Source organism: Protomyctophum bolini (assembly GCF_963924005.1).
Source record: "Protomyctophum bolini genome assembly, chromosome: 13".
In the NCBI taxonomy this organism is placed as follows: Eukaryota; Metazoa; Chordata; class Actinopteri; order Myctophiformes; family Myctophidae; genus Protomyctophum; species Protomyctophum bolini.
This window is the reverse complement of record NC_137874.1, coordinates 8102931-8116921: the sequence shown is the minus strand read 5'-3', so window position 1 is coordinate 8116921 and position 13991 is coordinate 8102931. Positions and strand designations below refer to the sequence as shown.

Below are 13991 nucleotides of genomic sequence, written 5' to 3'. Positions count from 1 at the left end.
TTTCATTTAAGCCGTTTTAGATAGTATGTGTTTTTTCCGTTTCACGCCTTTTCATTAATCACTGTATTTATCGATGACTATACTTTGTCGAGTACTGTGCGTTTTGCTTCAAATGTACTCTTGACTTTGAATAAAGGTTATGATTATGACGGTCACTGCCACTCTCCTCTCCTCTCCTCTCCTCTCCTCTCCTCTCCTCTCCTCTCCTCTCCTCTCCTCTCCTCTCCTCTCCTCTCCTCTCCTCTCCTCTCCTCTTCTCTTCTCTGCAGTCTCTGCGCTCGTAGCAGACGACAGCCCGGCAGCGCGGCCATGCGTCTCTCACTGCGCAGCAGACCTCCAAACGGCGCAGCCATGTGTCTCTCACTGCGCAGCAGACCTCCAAACAGCGCAGCCGGTCGTCTCTCACTGCGCAGCGGACCTCCAAACGGCGCAGCCGGTCTCTCACTGCGCAGCGGACCTCCAAACGGCGCAGCCGGTCTCTCACTGCGCAGCGGACCTCCAAACGGCGCAGCCGGTCGTCTCTCACTGCGTAGCGGACCGCCCGGCAGCGGCAGCGGCAGCAGCAGCAGCAGCAGCAGCAGCAGCAGCAGCAGCAGCAGCAGCAGCAGCAGCAGCAGCGCAGCCGGTCGTCTCTCTCTGTGCGGCGGAGGAGGAGGAGGAGGAGGAGCATCCGGCGGTCGCATCATCATGCGGTCACGTGCGGTCGCATGACGCGGCGGCGGCGGTCTCTCACTGCGTCGTCGTCGCAGACCGCCCCGTTGCGGCGGAGCACGCGGTCTCTCTCTGCGTGGCGTTGGAGCTTCCGGTGGTGAAGGTGTTGAGCTATCCCCAGTACTGTCGCTTCCGCTCGCTGCAGAGGAGGATCCAGGAGGGAGGAGGAGGAGACCCCGGGCTCCAGGACCCCCATCTGCTGGCCCTGGGAGCCATACGGTTGGTACCTATATCTATACCTATACTGCTTACCTGTGGTGCTTAAATGGGGGGTACCTCGTGGTGTACCCCTAGTGGGGTACGCAGAGCAACGTGGACATTGGGAGGGGGGGGGGGGGGGGGGATGGACACAGTTTAACCCATTTTGACCTAAAAATGTCTTCTACATCCTGACAGTTTTCTGGAAAAAGCTATGTTTCTATTATGTCAGTCGTTCTTCGATTAAAAAAAAATAGCAGACCTATACAAGCTCGTAGAGTGGCGCGCTATGAGCTTGTATAGGTCTGCTATTTTTTGATAGGTGGGATATTTTTTTGATAGGTGGGTTATCGTTCGTTCAGAGCAACCGGGTGGATACCTGGATATGTCCTAAAACGGCTTTTCGGGGATTTCAAATTAGAAAATGAGAATATAGCTTTCTCATTTTCTAAGCGACAAGTCGTCTGGTAAAGGGGGGTACTTTGATTCAGAAATCAGGAAAAGGGGACACTTAGTTTGAGAACCAATATACTACTCTATAATCACCCATTCTCAGCCTGTGTGTGTGTGTGTGTGTGTGTGTGTGTGTGTGTGTGTGTGTGTGTGTGTGTAAAGAATTGGCAACACACTACGATTTTAAAGGTTATGATAATACAGTAATTACAATGCTTGTTTATGTCCACAGGGTGGCGCTACCCAGCACCAGGATTCTGTTCTGCAGAGATACCTTCAGTCACCCCAGTCTGGACAACAACACCAGCCTCTGGGCTCAGATCCGTGAGTACACACATCAATCTGTCTGTAGTACACAGACAGTACAGTGGTCCTCAATCTGTCTGTAGTACACAGACAGTACAGTGGTCTTCAATCTGTCTGTAGTACACAGACAGTACAGTGGTCATCAATCTGTCTGTAGTACACAGACACATGTGTCCGTGTCAAAGACCTTAATCATTTATAGTATTTAATTTAGACAGAAATGTCCACCACAAGCCAAACCCCCCCTGAGTCACACGCAGCTCCGCAACGTTCACAAGAGCTATACCGAAAGACCTGCCCCACATCATGGTTGAGAACCAGGGACGTGCACACATCAGAGGGGGGGGGCTTCAGCCCCTGCCCTTTTACCCCGTCTGTAAAACAACTGCCCCTCTCCCAGACCAACGAATGCAGCATTTTACTAATGGCGAAAGAAATACCCCTCCAGTCCTTTCCCATGCCGTGCCGGAAGGCAGCATTTCAGGAGAATTGCTGAACTTTGCTGAACACAGCATTTTACGCTGGCGAGCAAATTTGTTTTCCGAAATCCATGTCGTTATTGTACACCGCATCTCCAGTGGATAAAGAAAGAGCGCTGGGTTTGCGGCCACCGACAATAGCTGATCTACAAGCTCTCTTGTGAGCTTGTAGATCTGCTATATTTTGTCCAAAAGTGGGCCGGGTCACGTGGGTTTCATGCGACGTGTCCTTGGAGAGTCTCCCTGAGTCTCTGGGAGGACACTCGCTGTCAGGGTGGAATGTGTGCAGAGATAACATTCACTTAATTTATACTTTTTGCATTTAAAGAAACCACACCCGTGTGAACTGAGTGGTGCAATCCCCCCCCCCCCCCCCTTCCCTCTCTCTCTCTCATTAGCAGGCAACAGTACAGCACTATCTCTCTCTGTTTCTGGCACAACAGCGCCCCTACTGGTACTAATAGTCATACTGGTGCTCATTAACGTCACATAGGTGGACACATAGGTGAACCAACACATAGACACGACATGTGTCTGCTGTTCCTTGGAGTGGTTGCACCACTCAAAAAACCCCATCCCTCCATACACGGATCCATGATTATAGCTAGTTATAATTAGTTGCTGTAGCTGTTGTCATACACATAATGGAGATTTAAAATGTTAATTGTGTTTTGGGAATTATTGAGCATATGAAGATTAATAAAAAAAAATATGTTTCTGTATGCCTTAAGCTTTGGTACACAGCATATTATGACAAATGACTTTACTGTATGCTTCTCGATGAAATTTACACAATAAATTGGTGAACGGAAATAAATAATGTAAATGTCGGCCGAAACGGACCATAATACTATAATATACTTAACAAATCGTCAGAAAATAGCCGACCTACAAAGCTCACAACGTCTTGCATCGCAGCACATTATGAGCTTGTATACATCGGCAATGTTTTGTGTGCTATTTCTCGATTCTTTTGAAAAATGTATGAACTTATTTTTTGTAGTTTTTTAAATAAATGCCCAATACATGCCCAACAACATATCTGGAGTTCTGAAGTAACGACTTAACAGCTCAACATATACTGCTGCTTATTCTGTCTGGTAAAAAAAAAAATGGAATTCAGGCTGAGCCTAAAGTAACATTACAAGATTTTCTTATTTCTTTTTCCAAAGAGTCTTTCATGTTGCCGCTGTCGGACGGAAACGTCCAAGAACGTTTAGACACTTTTAGACAATGCAGTGGTTCCCAAACTCTCACATGAAGGACCCCCAAATTGACACTAATCAGCCCGCAGACCCCCATTTGAAAAGATATGCCAGGGACCCCCCATGAGAGTAATGTATTTTTTACGGGTCTAGCAGTGATTCCCAACCTGTTTTAATTTCAAGGACCCCCAGTTTGACATGCATATTTTTCTACAGGCCCCCCATTTAATGGCATTTCTACCACTGGGACCCCAATTTATATTGTAAAATCGATGTTAATTGTACAAAATAAAATGTACATTTGTAGTATAACTCTTACACCCATAAGGGTCTATTTGGTTCCTAACTATAGCATTTAGCTGGGGACCCCCTGGAACTATCTCAGGGACCCCTGGGGGTCCCCGGACCCCACTTTGGGAAACACTGTTCTACTGAATCTAATGTAGTTATGTAATATTTAGTCACAAGCTCTTGTTGGGACTTTTCATTAGGCCTGACATGAAAATCTAAAAAGAATCTGCTAAATCCTCCAGTTTTCTGAAATAAATATTTTCACGAAAAAAAAGGAAAAAAAAGAAATAGCAGATCTACAAGCTCGTTTTCAATCTATTCCTGTCTATTAAAATACATTAATTAATGGAGGGGTAAAAAAACATGTGCCCTCTTTCCGTGTCTTTACTCTGTCTATAAATACTATTTAAAAAAAACAAAAAATGTTCTCCCTTCATAACCAATATGTCTTCTGAAGTAGCAGATCTACAAGCTCTAAAAAACGCGTCTCTCTTCGATCCGCGTTTCGAGCTTGTGGATCTGCTACCTTTGACGCTGTAGTGCGATCAAGCAGGGCGTTAAATGTACAAAAAAAAAACCACAAAGGGCCGCAATATGGAGATAAGAGGTTTCCGCCGGCGGTTACGACGACGTATAAAAGTTGTGAGTTGTGAATCAGATGAAAAGGGACTTGAAGCTTGTTTGTCAGGGCACAAACTTATTTATTTTCCCGGAGGAGTAAGAGGTTGCTTTCATAGCTTTCAGTCAAGGGAGAGACTTCACGACACAGAGGATTGCCTTCATGTTTCAGTCTTTTAATAAATATAGGCAATGTAATATATATTCCAAACGACTAAACAGTCTTTGTTTCCGATGTTCATGAATATATATTTTTTCTTCTCCAGGATGTCCGCCTCTTAGCTTGAGGGGCCGTCCGCGCAAGAGGAGAGGCCGCTACAGCAGGGACTCTCCCACGTCCAGCCAATCGGAGTCCTGGATAGAGAGAATGAAGGTATATATAACACTTTCACCCCAAAAAAGGTTAAGGATATAACATTCCTTTATGTTGAAGGAAGACCTTTTTTATGATGTGACGTTCCTTTATGTTGAAGGAAGATTCTTGAAAGAATACAGAAACGGGGGCGGCCAAGATAACAACGGCAAAACCATGTTAATAGATCTCTTTATTTGTATTATTTTTTAAGATATTCTTTTGGCTTTTTCTGTCTTTATTGATAGTTTTTTTTTAATGGGCGGAGAGATGGCGGGGGGGGGGGGGGGTAGACACGCAGCAAGGGCCGGGAATCGGGAGTCGAACCCGCGGCACGCCGTCAGGCAGCCTAGGTGCCCAGACGGTTGAGCTAAGGTCCTATAGTAGTAAATCTTTATTTCGGTCCATTTGAAAAAGCAAAAAAAAAACATACTGTACATACATTAGAGTCCACTTATACAAGTGTCACCGAAAAGGTGTAGGCTGAAGCCGAGGCTTATTTTGCCTACCCTTTTTGGAGAAAAAAAAGTAACAAAACTTTGGTTTCAAAGAAAGAAAGTAGTAACACATTGGTATGACTAAGCTAAATTCATCCGATAAATTGAAAAAAGCAAAGAAATCCAGGCAAACATAGGTTTTAACAAAACTAAGACAAGTCTAAGCAAAAGACAATTTTTACATACTCTAATTTGAAGAGTAACAAAAGTTCCAAAATCAACGAGTTTCAAAACGAATGAATATAATTTAATATTATATTATTATAATATAATATAGCTGGTAGGATATAATATAAAACCAACAGTGTATACTAAAAGGTCCTGGTGTAGGAGATAAAACCCAACAGTAAGAGGTACCAGCAGTATGAAATGATCCTAACGAGGTGTGTTCTGGGTTTTGCTAGGAGAACGTTGAGGTACCAGGTACCAGCAGTATGAAATGATCCTAACGAGGTGTGTTCTTGTGTTTTGCTAGGAGAACGTTGAGGTACCAGGTACCAGCAGTATGAAATGATCCTAACGAGGTGTTTTCTTGTGTTTTGCTAGGAGAACGTTGAGGTACCAGGTACCAGCAGTATGAAATGATCCTAACGAGGCGTTTCTGTGTTTTGCTAGGAGAACGTTGAGGTACCAGGTACCAGCAGTATTCAATGATCCTAACGAGGCGTTTCTGTGTTATGCTAGGAGAACGTTGAGGTACCAGGTACCAGCAGTATGAAATGATCCTAACGAGGCGTTTCTGTGTTTTGCTAGGAGAACGTTGAGGTACCAGGTACCAGCAGTATGAAATGATCCTAACGAGGCGTGTTCTGTGTTTTGCTATAGGAGAACGTTGAGGTACCAGGTACCAGCAGTATGCAATGATCCTAACGAGGCGTTTCTGTGTTTTGCTAGGAGAACGTTGAGGTACCAGGTACCAGCAGTATGAAATGATCCTAACGAGGCGTTTCTGTGTTTTGCTAGGAGAACGTTGAGGTACCAGGTACCAGCAGTATTCAATGATCCTAACGAGGCGTTTCTGTGTTTTGCTAGGAGAACGTTGAGGTACCAGGTACCAGCAGTATGAAATGATCCTAACGAGGCCTTTCTAACGTTGAGGTACCAGGTACCAGCAGTATGAAATGATCCTAACGAGGTGTTTTCTTGTGTTTTGCTATAGGAGAACGTTCTGGGCAGCGTGGAGATGAACAACAGTGAGGAAGACGACTGGCTGCCCCACCCCGAGGAGCAGCTGTTCCTGGAGCAGCTGTACACCTACATGGACTGCCACAGCTCGCCCATCCACAAGGTGCCCAACCTGGGCTTCAAGAGGAGTGAGTGTCTCTCTCTCTCTCTCTCTCTCTCTCTCTCTCTCTCTCTCTCTCTCTCTCTCAACCAAGCCAGTGTTGTTTCTGGCTGCAAAGTTTTGATTTTAGTTTTTTTCTTTTCTTTTACTCGTGGTCTCTTGAGTAGTTTTAATTTAGTTTTAGTCACATTTTTGAATAGTTTTCATTTAGTTTTAGTCACATTTTTTAGTCACTCACCCCGGAATGTTTTAGTGTCACGGTCTTTATAGTTTCAGTCGAGTAAATATCATAAGATTTGAGTCATTTTGGCAGTTTCGTGATAACAGTTTTTACACTTGCTGAAAATAGCCGATCTAGAAGATCAGCGTGGCTCTGGAAGCTGTCGATTTAGTCTTCTGCAACGTTCTAAATTACTTAATTTACACACTAATTTACACGGATTCGATTATTCTATCGGTTACCTTTTTTTGATTGATTGTGAAGCGCATTTTGGGGGTTTCATTAATATATACAGAATATATCGTTGCTGTCAGGCAGAAACCTCTTAGTTATGACCATATTTTGTTTATGGTTATATTATATTTTTAATAAATGAATGCCCTACTGGATCATAAAACAGCTTCACACAAACGCATCAAAAGTAGCAGATCCACAAGCTCCATCAACTAAATCCATTAAGTCTCATTAACCACTGAAACGCTTTGTTGTTTTTGATAATCTATCATTTTGTCAAATGTGGCTTATATAATCCATGAATCAGTTCGTTAAGTAACTGTTGCACCCTAGAATCCAGAGGTCATATTTTATTAGCCTGCAGGGTTCCAGCCCGATTGATCTGAAAATGACATTTTCAGATCCGCAGCCAATCGGGCAGTCTTTACATTGTGAGTCACCTTTCTGACATCTTTTCTAAATATAGCCTATACATTTTGTTGTCACATTGCACCAAGTTTAATGTCACCTGCGACCGACACGGTGCTTTCTAACCTAAGGATGGTGCAAGAAGTAATCCGTTACTACAGAAAATAGCCGACCTACAAAGCTCACAACGTCTTGCATCGCAGCACATTATGAGCTTGTAAATCGGCAATGTTTTGTGTGCTATTTCTCGATTCTTTTGAAAAATGTATGAACATATTTTTTGTAGTTTTTTAAATAAATGCCCAATACATGCCCAACATATCTGGAGTTCTGAAGTAGCGACTAACAGCTCAACATACTGAGTGGATGGGCGAGCTACTTAACTCAAAGAATATTCTCTTACAAGTAAAAGACGGTATATGTTCAAAATTTAAGTACCAAATTAAAAAGTACTCGTTTCACATTTCTTTCAAAATTGAAACGCGGTGTGCGAAGCGACGCCTTGTGCGCTTGTAGATCTGTTAAGCCCAACACACATACACACACACACACACAGGTTGCGTGTAGCGTAGCAGCACGGTGTCGACGCGTCACGCGCGTGAAGTGACCGCCCATACCGCTATACCAACAGGACGCGGCACTGTCTGCCGCGCGGCTAGCTGCCAAATTTGTACAGTCGCCGTCGGGCGAGGCGTGAACGCACGTCTGACGCCGCCGGTGTGGGATAGATATGGGTCCATTGAAAATGAATGGAGGCGGCTGTTTTGACGCACGCCGTTAGCAGCCTGTGTGTGTGTGTGTGTGTGTGTTGCCCTTTTATTTGCACCAGGGACGTGTGCACACATAGACATCAAAGGGGGTTTCAGCCCCCTGCCCTTTTACCCGTCTGTTAAACAACTGCCACTCTCCAGACCACTAATGCAGCATTTGCTACACGGTGAAAGAAATGCAAAATGCCCCTAGCTTTTTTTCCCCCCGACGTCTTTTCCTGAACTTGGAACGCACCATTTTTGCGTTGAACAAACTTGTTTCTAAATCCAGGTCGTTACACACCGCATCTCCAGTAGGATTAAGGAGTGCTGGGTTGCTGGGCCCCGTGCGACGCGTTGAGAGCTTGTAGATCTGCTAATTTCGCTATTTATTTTATTTTCGTGTCCAAAAGTGCCCTCTCTATATGGGATTTCTAGCCCCTAATAGCAATGTCCCTGATTTTCACTAGTTTGGGTCCCTGGCAAAACTAATCTAATCTCTCTTTTTGGCCTCGACCTGAAAGGTTTGAGAACCACGGTGCTGGAGTCTGTGTGTGTGTGTGTGTGTGTGTGTGTGTGTGTGTGTGTGTGTGTGTGTGTGTGTGTGTGTGTGGAGTGTGTGTGTGTGTGGAGTGTGTGTGTGCGAGTGTGTGTGTTGTATTGTAGTCGTTGGGCTGAAAGAGTGACGCTAGTATAGACTGTGTTGTGTGTGTGTGTTCCTGTCAGACTTGTTCTTTCATCACTGCTGGTGCTGTTCTAACACTTGGCAGCGTGCGTGGTTTGGTTTCCTGTTGCCATCATCAGAGGCAACAGGAATCGAACTGGAGCGTTGTGCAATTAATCACCGTTTCCACACGTACAGGATTATTTAGCCGTTGGTTTCTCTCTCGTCGGCATTTATAATTATTGCTCTCTGTGGTTTATTGCCATTAACCTAATAATAAAGTTGAGATCACGGTATTTTATTGATTTGCTTTTTTGAATTTTTTCTTTTGAATTTGTATTGATTATTTTGAAGCTGTTGATTGTTAAAGCGTTTTTTTTTTCTTTTTACGTGTGATATTGCAAATTAAATCACTGTATCGCTACTATTGAGCGGTTTGTTCTTTTATTTATTTATTTCGTAAATATTTTAACGAAATTTGAATAAATATAAATAAAACATTTCCAAACATTTTCAAAAACAGTGAAAGGTTCACAAGGAGTCGCAGTGCGATCGCATCGTGGTGTGCTCGATCTAATATTTGCACTATTTTGTGAAATGGAGCTTAATTTGAATAATGTATCTTTCAGTCATTTGGGGTATTTACTCTGTCTGTCTGTCTGTCTGTCTGTCTGTCTGTCTGTCCAGGACGTTTTCTGCTATCATTGTAGCCTTACTGCACCTGGTGATGTTTAGGTTTACTAATAATCAATCAATCGATCCAATCAATCAATGTCCTCACACAGTGTTGTCTCTCTCCATAGTCAACCTGTTCCTCATGTATTCAGTGGTGAAGCGACTGGGAGGATACGACAAGGTCAGTACATATTTGTATACCTTTCATTAAAATATATATATATATATATTTTTTCCTTAAAATGTCTTCTACATCCTGACAGTTTTCTGAAAAAGCTATGTTTCTACGTCAGTCGTTCTTCGATTTTTCAAAAATAGCAGACCTACAAGCTCGTAGCGTGCCACTCGGTGGCGCGCTATGAGCTTGTATTTTTCAATAGCTAAAGCATAACATAAATGCTAACACCAAAAGGGGTTCCCGCCCCAAAATGTAGTCAATAGACTTAGCTACTTTAAACCAGTGTCCGCAACACCATTTCCATCCTAGAAATATAAAGTGGATCAAGGTGAAATGGCATTTCACATTTTGTGCGTGCGTGCGCGTGCGAGGCGGGGGGGGGGGGGGGGGGTGGTTGCCGCGGTAACCAGGGGACTCGGTCGCAGTGTTTTGTCTAATATACACCCAGGCCGAGAACTCCGTTGGACACGTCGAATGAAGATGCAGGGGTTTATGAAGAAATCCATAAACCTTCATCCATAAAAGCAAATCCATAAAGGGTTAAGAAAAGATGTACCTCCTAAGATGAACGCATCGCTCGTCTTCATTTTGCAGCCGTTAACAGTGGAACTGAATTAAAAGTCTAAATGAACAAATTAAGTCTAAATGTGAATCAATTATTTATACATACAAAAATGATGAATGTAATTTGTTTTATGGATTTTTATCGGACGTAAATTATTCAAACCTGTCGGGGCCGAAACCTCCACCTTTGCTAAAGGCGGAATTTTAACCCCATCTGGACGTGGAACCCGTTTTGGTGTTTTAACTAAGCGTTATGTTATACTTTAGCTATTGAAAAATAGCAGATCTACAAGCTCATAGCGAGCTTGTAGGTCTGCTATTTTTGAAAAATCGTGAGAATGTGGCACAGATATTTGAATATAATATTCTTTCAGAAGACTTTTTTTTTATTTATTTCGACGTCGGGCCTAAATGGGTTAATTGGAGCATTGATGTAGGCAAGGCGGGTTTTTTTTTTGTGCGGTACATTTCAACAACGAGGCAATTCAATATGCTTTACAGTACACAAGAACAAGCAAAAGGAAACACAATTATGCAATAATGACATTAGGATGCTTAAGACAAAACGAGTAAAAATAACATACAATTACCGTGTGCGGAAGAGACAGAAAAGGAAATAAGTAGCAGCATTGGTTCCTTGGCAACCAACCGAGGTGTCCAGAGCCACGAGGCCCATATGGGCAGGGGGTCAGGGGGTCATCATCGACATGTTTTGTAAAAATAGATTTTTGTTTTGTCACGGACATAAAAAATGAGTGGGCAATAAATAATAATGTCACCGGAAACTCACGAAGACGCTACTGCTACTGTATATAGCCCTGAATGACCATAACGGGTCTGTAACTCCTGAGAGTTCAATTTGAGTAAGCCAATCAGAAGGCGGAATTAGAAGTGACATCACACATTGTGTTGTGTTGTGTGTACGGGTGCGTGTGTTTTGCCCCTACAGTTTAAACCTGAGGCGGTGTAAAATGTTTAACATGTGTCCGTTTGAGAATAAAATGACACTAAAACAAAAAAAGTATTTTATGTATTTGAAATACAGAAAATACTCAATCTGAAAGTATTTAGATAAAAAAATTTCAAATACAAGTATTTCAAATACAAGTATTTCAAATACATGTATTTCAAATACATGTATTTCAAATACTGCCCATGGCCGCGCTCTGGCCAATGGAGAGCGACGTTGCTACGTGGCGGCCATTTTACCTCGGGACAGCATAACATTGTGTCTACGTATGTGGCATGTATTTTTAAATAACCATAACTTGCTCAATTTTCAACGGACTTTCAAACGGTTTAGTTTGTTATAAACGTCAAAGACGTCCGCATGCTTATATGCTTTTATATGACATTTTTATAAAAATCTGTCTGTCTGTCTGTCTCTGTCTGTAGGTGACGTCAGACCGGCTGTGGAAGGTGGTGTATAACGAGCTGGGTGGATGTCCGGGAAGCACCAGCGCTGCTACGTGCACCAGGAGACACTACGAGAGGTGCGCACACACACACACACACACACACACACACACACACACACACTCGCATCCATTCAAACTGTTAAATGTACATTATATTGTTGCAGTGTATCAGAATTAGACTGTGTGTGCGTGTGTGTGTGTTCGTCTTCTCAAGGCTGATACTGCCCTATGAGAAGCACCTTGAAGCCGGAGGGGCGGAACTCCAAATCCCAGAATCCCTCGCGGTTCCCAGGACCAGAGCGGTGGGGAGGGGGAGGAAGCCCATGGCGAGGGGCCGAAAGCCTCGCGTCAAAGCCAGAGAGAAGAGTTTAACTCCTCCTCTTCCTGCCACCGCTCCTCTTTCTCCTTCTCTTCCTCACCACCCTCCTCCTCCTCCACCTCCTCCTCCACCTCCTCCAATGGTGCGTATCGATCTATCTATCAGCAAAGATGCTTGACCCATTGAGACCTGGGTTTTAATGTAGGAATGATGTGCCATCCCACTATACCGCGGTGCCCCCTGACTGAAGTTGCTCTGTCAAATGTATACTTGAGTTATAGTACTGGGGTTACGGGGTACTTGGCCTTAGTAAAAACATTTATTTAATATCAATGCATTGCTGTATTGAAATGTAGACATCGATCCCCCCAGAAATGTGAAAAGATCGTTCCAGAAAATGGTGAAAAGAGCTGAAATACAAGTTTACAAGGCATCAACATTGCAAGGCGTCGTGAACTGGTATATCTGCCTTTGTGTGTAGTGATAGTCGGCTTCAAAAAAGACTAGTAAAAAAACGTGTGTGCGTGTGCGTGTGTGCGTGTGTGTGTGTGTGTGTGTGTGTGTGTGTGTGTGTGTGTGTGTGGCTGCTTTACATTATCTGTGCAAACACAATAGCACTACTGTACTTCAACATTGCATGATTTAAGCAGGCATGGCAGTCTGGCACCCCCTGGTGGGAAGAGATAAACAAAACAGGAGTCAAAATGTTCCTGTAGTGTAGCCCCATATGGGAACTTGCACTTGTATCGTTGTCTAGTTCCTAGCCTGGTCTAGTAAGTTATAAATAAATATAATACAAATAATATTTGTATAAAAATACACCCAGATAATTACTGTCAGAAAATGTACACCCTGACCGAAAATCTTGTGAATAACACGCCTGTCCTAGTGTCGGAAAGTAATCTAATCATGATCCCAGAAGAATGCATTATGATATTATGTGATATGTGGTGTATTATTTTGTGGGAGACAGTTATTTTTTTCTCCCGGTCATGTGAGCCACACGTGTGTCTTATCAGGAAGTAGCCACGGAAAGCTTATGATGTCCCATAATAAGTTGGCTAACGCGCGCCCTCCAGTGCCAAAAAAAAACACGTGGAACTCGTGCTTAGCAGAGAAAGACCTATATATCGATCAAACTCGTGAACCTCGTGTTTAGCCGTGTATACGGTCTTAATCAATGTGTTGTGTTCCAAACAGGTCGGGGGGAGTCCAACAGGCGGTCCCAACCAGGTCGGGGCGAGTCCACCAGACGGTCCCGCGGCGGCGGCGGCGGTGGTGGTGGTGAAGAGGGGCCGTGGGCGACCGCCCGGGCGCAGGAACAAGGCCACGCTCCTCGCACAGGCCAAGCTGCTGGCCCAGCAGCATACCCAGGCCACCAAGTTGGTGTCACCACCACAACAGCAGCAGCGTGGCCATGCTACCAAGTTGGTATCACCACCACAACAGCAGCATGGCCATGTCACCAAGGTGGTGTCACCACCACAACAGCGTGGCCATGTCACCAAGGTGGTGTCACCACCACAACAGCGTGGCCATGTCACCAAGTTGGTGTCACCAGCACAACAGCGTGGCCATGTCACCAAGTTGGTGTCACCAGCACAACAGCGTGGCCATGTCACCAAGTTGGTGTCACCAGCACAACAGCATGGCCATGCTACCAAGTTGGTGTCACCACCACCACAACAGCATGGCCATGTCACCAAGGTGGTGTCATCACCAAAGCCCACGGCCAGTCAGACGCTGCTGGTGTTCCCGCCCCTCCTGGCCGGAGGACGGCCACAGCAACAACAACAACAACACATCAAGCAGCTCAAGGTAACGGCCGGCAAAGAGTTCAAATCACATCTCCGCTCTTCGAAACCGTCGTAATAATCAGCGCCGTGGCTACGCACACGAGCAATATACACACGAGTGTGTATAGGGCAACACGCACGCCGAGGGTGGCAACAAAAGGTGCCAAAAGGGTGCCAAGCCGACCCTCATAACAATTTTCTCCGCGGCTCCGCCGTGTAAATAACGCACGCCCGTCCTCACAAACGGCGAAAGAATATTCCCTGAAGAAGACCTTAGAGGTCGAAACGTTGGTTTCTGCTAATACACTTCCAGCATCGTGGCTGTGAGTGTGCGGCCTTTTTCTTCTTTTTCTAAAATCGGAACTATAGGT

The 13991-nt window shown here is 44.4% G+C and overlaps 1 protein-coding gene across 4 annotated transcripts in view; it reads left to right on the top strand.

Annotated features, from left to right (window-relative positions):
• The window catches only part of LOC308327279 (uncharacterized protein), a 551554-nt gene that overhangs the window by 27657 nt on the left and 509906 nt on the right, over window positions 1-13991 (top strand). For 2 of the 4 annotated variants that reach the window (XR_013965180.1, XM_080780576.1), the window contains exons 5-12: window positions 270-930; window positions 1595-1686; window positions 4528-4634; window positions 6270-6423; window positions 9474-9526; window positions 11483-11580; window positions 11720-11966; window positions 13025-13642. Coding sequence is in view for 3 of the 4 variants with exons in the window: in XM_080780576.1 (XP_080636702.1) it covers window positions 270-930; window positions 1595-1686; window positions 4528-4634; window positions 6270-6423; window positions 9474-9526; window positions 11483-11580; window positions 11720-11966; window positions 13025-13642 (2030 nt within the window). In the remaining variant the exon portion in view is untranslated. The remainder of the gene's footprint in view (window positions 1-269; window positions 931-1594; window positions 1687-4527; window positions 4635-6269; window positions 6424-9473; window positions 9527-11482; window positions 11581-11719; window positions 11967-13024; window positions 13643-13991) is intronic. The other 2 variants (XM_080780578.1, XM_080780577.1) reach the window with 2 other exon arrangements.